Below are 8,805 nucleotides of genomic sequence, written 5' to 3'. Positions count from 1 at the left end.
AACCAATTACAGATTTCCTCATTTTATTAATGTATTAAAAAACAGCAAATTTAACAATTAACAGGTATTACATATATACACAGATTTCGACTACCTAGTGTGGTAGTCGAAAAGCACCAAAATACTACGTACAATAACTTATATTATAATTATTTATATGTATAAAACTCTGAATATTTGTTAGCCCTATAAGTATATACAGGATGTCCTGAAACAAGTTGTTAGTTTCCCGCTTGTACCACAAGTTTCCAGACACCGTGTGTAGAATGGGTTTTATTTTAATTAGAAACATTTCTCGTTAATGTGATTATAAACTGTACTTTATTGACCAACAATAAAAATAAAATTATACATAATGTTCAATGCACACAGAACGTCACATTAGATAAATTGTTATTGTTGAAAACCACTGGAAAACATGTGCCGATATTACATACAGTTTAATATAAAACGATAAATTCCATAACATTGTGCTATTATTCATTATACAATCGTCAAACGATACAGAACTCAACTCTTCAGGATTTTATTAAAATTCTAACATGGCGTCTGAATGCAGTCCCGTCCTGCAGTATATAAGATTGCAGCAGATGTCTGTGGGATGTTGGCCTTTATATGAACTGGAAGGAAATTCAGATTCTCGCTACCATTACTTCCGATGGTTCTTGTTCTTTATCTATACTTTGAAGATATTCCTGGAGTTTCTGTACATCTGCAATCACACCGGGAACTTCTACGCCTTGGGAGAGATGTTCATTATATTCCTGACGGGATGTCTGTATCAAGTTCGTATGACAAATATTCTGTTTCGAATGCCCACTTACTGCGATATGCTTAAATGCTTCCGAGATAAAATCTGCATGGTTTCTAACAAAAATCCAACTCCATTTTATAAGAAGGTGATTTAATTCAAATTATTTGTATTTTTTGAGCATTAACTACAAACAATTTCTACATATTTTGGTTTTGAAGAGTTTTATTTTTCAATGAACATTTTTTTAAATTATTTTTTAATTCGCTACCGGTTTCGACATGTCCATGTCATTTACATACCTAGGACTTTGCTGTAATCTAAAATGATATACCTAGTTTAAAAAATAATATCACCCTGTAAATCGCCTTCGCTAACCATGTTTTCTTATTTTGAATCCTTCCATCCTCGCCCTTTCAAAATCACCATCATCACTTCCCCCATGTAACAAAATCTAATTAGAAATCGTATAATTTGAAGTTAGTTTTAAAAATGCCAGTGAATGACGGGGATGTGTCGAAAGCGGTAGTGATTAATAAAAACCAAATTAAAGATAAAACTCTTCAAAAACAAAATTTGTAATTCGATTTACTTTATTTACCCTTATTTAACGTATTTCCCACAATTTTTAATATATACTAACCCAAACTAACTTTACTGGGCCAAATGCATTGTTCGTGTTTGGTGTTAAAAAGTTTCCATTGTCTTTTTTACTATAATTAAATTTATGGAAAAGATCCCTCTCTTTTGTAAATTCGTCCATAAGAAGAAATAATTTTATTTGTTTCGATTGCTCTCACTAAATATTTAATTTTAATTGGCGCACCATTATATTTTCTAATTATTTTCAGGAATTTCTGTATGTATCTTCTTGAATAGTATCCTTTTTATCCCTTGCCGGACACTGATATATATATATTTTTTAATATTCTTTTGTGACTACAACTACATTATTATTTAAGCTCACGATTATCTTATAATATCTTTTAATAAATTGTGAAATCCCAGTTTGGGATAAATCACCGAAGAAATGAGAAATACACCGAAGTGTGATCTGATTTGAAAAAAAACCTATAAAATACCTTTCAACTCCTAGGCCCCGATAGGTTATTAATTTTTTTATCTGCCCAAGAAAGAATAACGACATTTAAAAAACTTTAGTAAATTTCATGAAAAGTAAGGCACAATTGAGATTTCTTCGAGCTCACGGACATGCCTACAATGCGCTTCCATTGATATTTCTTTTCAGCAGTGTATATAATTTTCAGGTTACTGATGAATGCGAAGTCTTCGGTAAACTATTACTAATTTGCTTCTTCAGTATTTATGTGGTTGGTTATGCCGTATTCTATTCAATACCTATATTAGTCAATTGGATAAATGGGGCATATGAGAAAGGTAGCGAGGTTCGTATGGTCTTGCCTTTAACTTTGGCCTTGCCCTTCGACACAGGATTCCACAAGGTCACTTGGTCAATCATGTTCGTTATTGAATTTATTTACGGATACATAAGTCTCGGAACGACCCTCTGCCAAGATGCATTTTACTGCTATGTGGTGCTTCACACCAAAGGGCAATTAGATATTCTTGTAAATGATTTAAAGAATTTGTCTTCTTCCGAAGAAGATGAAAGAGAAAAGGATGACGCAATGAAAATGAATCTCAAAAGTGAGACAGAAGAAGCATGCTTTTCATTCTCAAACGCTGAAGAGATGCGCATTTATGGCAAATTAAAAAAGTGTATTGAACACCATCAGTTAATAATAAGGTAAATATATAAAAAATACTAGGTATATGTTTAAGTAATAATTATTGAAGAATGGTGCTTTTTGTCTGGTGGTAATTTTTCACAAAGACTCTAGACCAGTGTTTCCCAGCCTTCTTTATGCCATGCCCCACCGTAGTCTTTTCAAAAGTCAGATGCCCCACCGGCATCTTTTCTAATTAAACAGCAGGTAAATTTTCAAATCATATTGTAATATGTTTGTAAACATATGAATCCCTAATGAAATTAAATAAAAACCTATTCTAATACAAATATTATAACTTCAATTAAATTCGGTTACGCTTGCTACAAATAAATTTTATGTCCGGATCTAACGTATGATTATATTATTGCAATAAACGCCCGGGTCGCCGGCAATCAAAAAAAAAAACAACTTAGTTAATTTTAGTCTTAGGTCCCCTCTATTAGTTATATCCAATCGATTTCATTGTTTTAATGAGTAAATCGCTTATGGCGCTAAAACCACATTCCACCAAATAAGTAGGGAAAGGGTAATAATCATTTTCTGGTATGCAAAGTAATATTAGGATATTTTGTGTTAGTTTCTTCGCAAATCCTTAGTGTAAGTTTCTTCTTTACTCTGAATGTCACATTCGCACTCACACCGAGCAAAAACCGTTCTCATGTTATTACTGTAATTATTCATGTTCACGCAAGCCAAATTTAATGGCATACGTGTTCACTCATACGAGGACTAAGTATAAACGTTTCTCATTTTCTTAATGTAATTATTCATTTTCAAAGAAGTCACAGTTATTGCAACACGTTCTCACTCATTCTAAGGAAACTTTGTTCTTATTTTCTTACTGTGATTCGTGGTCAAGCATAATAAGACACATTCACACTCATACTAAGGAAAACCTCTTTTCATGTGTTCTCTTTTCTTGTGTTCTTTCTGTAACTATTCATGTTCGCAGAAGTCAAGCTTAATGGCAAACATTCGCATTCATACTAAGGAAAAACCATTCTCATGTTATTACTCTAAATATTCATGTTCACAAAAGACAAATTTAATGACTCACATTCGCATTCACACTAAGGATAAACCAATTTCTTGTTCTTACTGCGATAATTCATGTTCACAGAAGTCACGTTTAATGAGACACTCATACTAAAAAAACCACTCTTACTGTAATTATTTATGTCTTATGGAAGTCAAATTTAACGACACATATTATCACTCATATTTAGGATAAACCATTCTTATGTTCGTGTTACTATTCATGTTCACAAAAGTCAAGCTTAAGAAGACACATTCGCACTCATACTAAGCAACATCTATTCTCATGTTCTTACTGTGATCATTCATGTTTACGGATATCGAGCTTATGGTTAGAAATTCGCACTCATTCATAGGAAAAATCATGTATCATGTTCTAATTGTAATTATAAATTTAATTTTAGGAAAATTAACACTTACTTGGTTGGTGTATACATGTGCAATTTACTTAACTGAGAAACCAATTATAGATTTCCTCATTATACTTATACATTGTGTATAAAACAATTAAGCAGTATATTGTAGATGTTGTATTGTACCAATACAACATCAGCTACAACAGCTACATCCTGCACAGTTTCTCTCTTTTTAGATAATTATTGAAATTGTAACGGCATTCTATTTGTACAATTTGGCGTATATTTCAATTTTGTACATCTCAGCCATTTTTTTGTATGACCGATGAGTATTCCCCTTTATATGTGGAATGCCTGTTGTGAACGTGTCTCATCTCTGAAGCGTGGTGCCCCACCTCTGAGGCGCTTTGCCCCACCAGTGGGGCGTACGCCCCACCGTGGAAAACACTGCTCTAGACTTACAGCTCAGATGGCAGCTCATTCCAAATGGGATGCTTGCATTGTGTGAATGATTTGGAGTGGTTGATTAGAAGAGTTCTCTCATCACTTAACCTTATGCTATACTATTAAAAAATCATTTCTCTTAACATAATATTCTCAGGAAACTACATATGATAGATTGCATACTATTTAAAAAATATTTAAATACTACTAGTAAGTCACTACAATATACTACAATTTTTCTACAATAAATTTACTATAATGTCATTTTGCAAAACAAGTTATTACGGAAATTTAGATTTAGAATTATAAAATTTAGCGTCGGCGTTCGAGAAGTTGAACAAAGATGTGGCTCTCATTTGGTTTGATATTAATTTAGTGAAATTTTACGTTAAGATAAATTATTATCCTTAAAACATCTGACTAGGTACATAATATTTATAAGCAATTGAGTTAAAGAAGTTCCGTAATAAATTTATTAAAATGACTGACTTTTAGATTTGTTGAAAAACTGCAATCCGCCTGGGGAGTAGTGTTGCTGACGAATTTCTTCTACGATATGGTTTCGATTTGTCTTGTTGGATTCCAATTGACTGCATCGGTAAATATTATATATTTAAAAAAAATCCTTTAAAATATTATTCGAAACTAATTTGTAGTAAAAACAAAAAAAAAATCAAAAAATTCATTGGTGTGATGAAAAATCGATAAATCACGAATCTGCACTCATTTGGATCGGAATTAAGGTGATGCTTCTAAATTATTCATGACCTAAAATACATTAAAAATCGCTGACCTATTACATAAATTCTGTTGTGGCGTACCTCAAGGCTGTGCATTAGGCCCACTTCTAAAAAGTGGGTGATTTACAGAATGAACATTGATACAATAAATTCCCCATCAAGATGGTCATTGTATTGGTTTTCATTACGAACATCACAGAGTAAATGATAATGTAAGCATTTTGTTTCCACCAGTCTTGGGAAACGGTGATTCGTTTTGGAATGTTCTTTCTTGGCTGTGTTGGACAACTCGTGGTCATCTGTTACTTCAGTGACTCGCTTGCTGACAAGGTAAAGAAACACAAAATCATTTTTTTTACAGTTTTAGCTGGCGTTTGTAAATAATCCTTTTAATTTTCAAATACTGGCTCGTTTGCTCTGGAATAGTAATAATTATTCTTTGCTATATTTTAGAGCTAGATCAGATTGAGGAAGATCTTAAAATTAATTTGTAATATTAATCTAGTTAGATATCTCCCATAGGATCCAACCGGCTGCGCCAGTTTGTCCCGAATGAATCTTTTAAAAAATACACCTTCTTCATAACAAAACACTGCGTCTTTATTTAAACGTAAAACTCTTATAAACAGAAACGAGTGCGTGGGACGGCCTGGAGGCTAACGTCCACTCTATTATGCTCTCAAAATCTTTTTGGTACTAGACAACTAATTGCTAGCTTACCTCAGTTTTGAACATGAAGGGACAAACCTGTAGAACTATCTATACTAGACCCGTCTATGTGTTGTAGCTCAAACTATCACAAGTTTGTCATAGTTAAGATGGATGTTTGTAGAGTCTTCTGGTGGCCCAGCAAGTATACGATATCGACTGGCCCTCTATGTCTATCCGGACCAAGAGGATCCTGATCTTTCTGTTGGCCCGCTCCCAGAAGCCAATGCAGATGACCGCCCTGGGCTTAGCTGATGCGTCCGTTCAGACTATGTCATCGGTAACAATATATTTTTACTACTATTACTTGAACCAGTGCTTGATCTTCTCCTCCATGGCTTTATAATATTTATTTACTGGATTGAAAACTTTTTTGTGGGTGTTTGTAAGAAATGCTCCTTTTTATGGGACATCTTTTGTGGCGGCTCGTGACTTTTCAACAAAACAACAATATTTATTTTGTTGTAGCTGACAGATTTTTCCATGCTTGAAAGAATGCGGAAAATCTTCACACAAAAAAAAAATTAAAAAAATCATGTAGGGTTTAGTGCGCAGTTTCTCAAATATATTTCGACCATCACCCACTTTGAGATTAAAAAAAATCTTGTGTCCCCCATATTTTTTAACTTACAACTTTACACGTCTCTTACGTACCTTAAAAACAGTTATTGCAAATATAATTTTTAAACATGCATTATTTTATGGATATGATAGATAAGGTTTGATCCATATCCTATTTCTGAGATTAAATAATGTTTCAATGAAAGGAAATAAAACTCACACTTAATCATATTTATAAGTATTTTTATAGAACTGAATGAAGGTGGATAGACCGATACAGTTTTCCATACAAACTCTGAGGAATCAATGACGGTCATTAAAAATATATGATAACATTATTAGTGTCTTACTTAATTTAAAAACTAACTAACAAAATGGCTAATACCCAGTTTTGACATATATAAAAAATATATATTACGAGTAAGTAAAACAAATTATTATTATTTAATCCAGCTAGATTCCGTAATATTTTTATAGATACATTTATCTGCCGTCACCCCTCTAGATTTCCTTAACACCTCTTAACCTCTTTACTTTGAGCCTTTTACTGCCCCCTGAAAGCCTCCAGCGCCCACAAGGGGGCGTTAACGCTAACTTTGAGAAAGACTGGTCAGGAGAGTCGAATTTTTAGCTAACTCAAAAGTCACAAGTCAGACTGTCTAACGAAAAAGTATTACCCACATTGTTTTTGAATACGCTGTGTGGAACTGTGGCCGACTGCAATTACGTAATTTAAAAATAAATTAATGTATCGCAGTCAAGTACGGCAGCAAATAGTCCCATCTACTCCCAACCGTCTGGAAACAGTGAGATTATTGCATCCCCAATTGGGGTATGTTGTGAGGCTGAATGAGAGAGAAAGGGAAAAGTGAGAGGAATGTGGGGATGTACCTGAAAATTCAGATCTGGCCACTAAACACGGCTAAAGCCATTTCAATCAAAGCTTCAACTCTGAATGGTGGTCCTTTACCAGGGCGATATTTGTTGTATTTCTGTTAAATTACTGTTGTGTGTGGATGGATGATAAGGTAGCCTTCAATCGATACTCCGATATAGATAATTACAATTATTATACTGAGTACAGGATTGAAGAAACGTCTCGACTAGCTAGCAGCGATGTAAGAGAGATCGAACTCCCTACTATAATAATATTTGTACTGTGTTATATTTGACTCCATCTCCATTCCAGCTTGGATCTGAAACATGGAGAAATCCGATTCGAAATACCTCGGTTGCACAGCATTCCTGTAAGATTCAACTCGTCCGCATTCAGTTCACCTGTCTCAGACGCTTTGAAACTCGGGCTATTTCCTTTATGCCAAGAAATATGCAATTTTTTCACTTGATCCAAGTGTCTTTTCCAAACCATATTCGAATTATGAATTTTATTCCAATAAATTTTACTACCCCTTTTTGTAACAATTATACCTGGAACCCATAACCTATTTCTCTGAGATCTGAAATCCCTAGTCATCACATTCTGAACAATATTTAAACCTACTTTATTTCTACCCTCATATTGATTCTTTTGATTCATTTGACTTTGCTTTACGTTCTTTGAAATTTATTATTTATAACTATATTATTCCTTTCTTCGGCGAATTTTTTAGGAATAAATGAGTCAATATCCGAAAAATCCTAGTGGCCGCGCCACGATTGTATTTCTGTTGAATTAGTTTTGTGTGTGGATGATCAAGTAGCCTTCAATTAATACTCCGGTAAATGTAGATAATTACAATTAGTATACCGAGTTAAGGATTGCCGATACGTCTTGACTATCTAGCAGTTGAGATGTAAGAGAGATCGAACTACCAACTAAAATACTATTTATACTGTATTCTATTTGACTCACTCTGTATTGCCAGAGTCAACCTCACTACTTATTATCCTGAATACTGAAAATATCTACCACTCTGGAACGTGCCACACTACACATTATGTATTTAAAATGAATAGATTGGAAATAATATACCAGAAGTTTACCAGTTGAGTTGTAAGAGCAACTATTTTTTTGGTTTAACTACTGACCTCCGGATGGTGGAAATTTGTGTAGTATGGGTATTTAATGCGATATAAATATTTTAATAATAGTTTTCTTTTGTTAAGAACGTGTATTAAGCTGTTCGTTTTTTTTCCAGATCCTGAAATCATCGTTTTCTTACTTCACAATATTGAGAACCCTGGAGGAATAAAGCTTTTTTTTAGTTTATGCAAATCACGTATAAATATTTTTTAGGTAATAGAACCTCACTTTGATAATGCCATCCAATCTAATTGTATTAATGAAATTACCTACGCCACAGGAGCACTCGAGCAATCTTTTATTTTTTACCTGGTTTATTTATTATTTTTCAAATTTATTGACACCTACCTGTTTAATCAAATATTTTATTAGCTCTCTTTGATACTTTGAGAGTGTTATTTGAAAAAAAAATTGCACTAATAGTTTCCTATTTATA

At 33.3% G+C, this 8,805-nt stretch overlaps 1 protein-coding gene across 1 annotated transcript; it reads left to right on the top strand.

The window, feature by feature from the left end:
- The first annotated feature begins 542 nt into the window (after positions 1-542).
- LOC149420994 (odorant receptor 13a-like) lies at positions 543-8,538 on the top strand. The gene is made up of 6 exons (XM_089635152.1): positions 543-899; positions 2,020-2,519; positions 4,833-4,935; positions 5,312-5,407; positions 5,910-6,065; positions 8,485-8,538. Exons 1-6 carry the CDS (start codon positions 543-545, stop codon positions 8,536-8,538), a joined length of 1,266 nt encoding a protein of 421 aa, XP_089491278.1.
- The last annotated feature ends 267 nt before the right edge of the window (positions 8,539-8,805 follow it).

Source organism: Hesperophylax consimilis, chromosome 9 (genome assembly GCF_061612785.1).
Source record: "Hesperophylax consimilis isolate HC1 chromosome 9, BYU_Hcon_1.0, whole genome shotgun sequence".
In the NCBI taxonomy this organism is placed as follows: domain Eukaryota; kingdom Metazoa; phylum Arthropoda; class Insecta; order Trichoptera; family Limnephilidae; genus Hesperophylax; species Hesperophylax consimilis.
The sequence above is the reverse complement of the archived record's forward strand: the minus strand, read 5'-3'. Positions and strand labels throughout refer to the sequence as shown.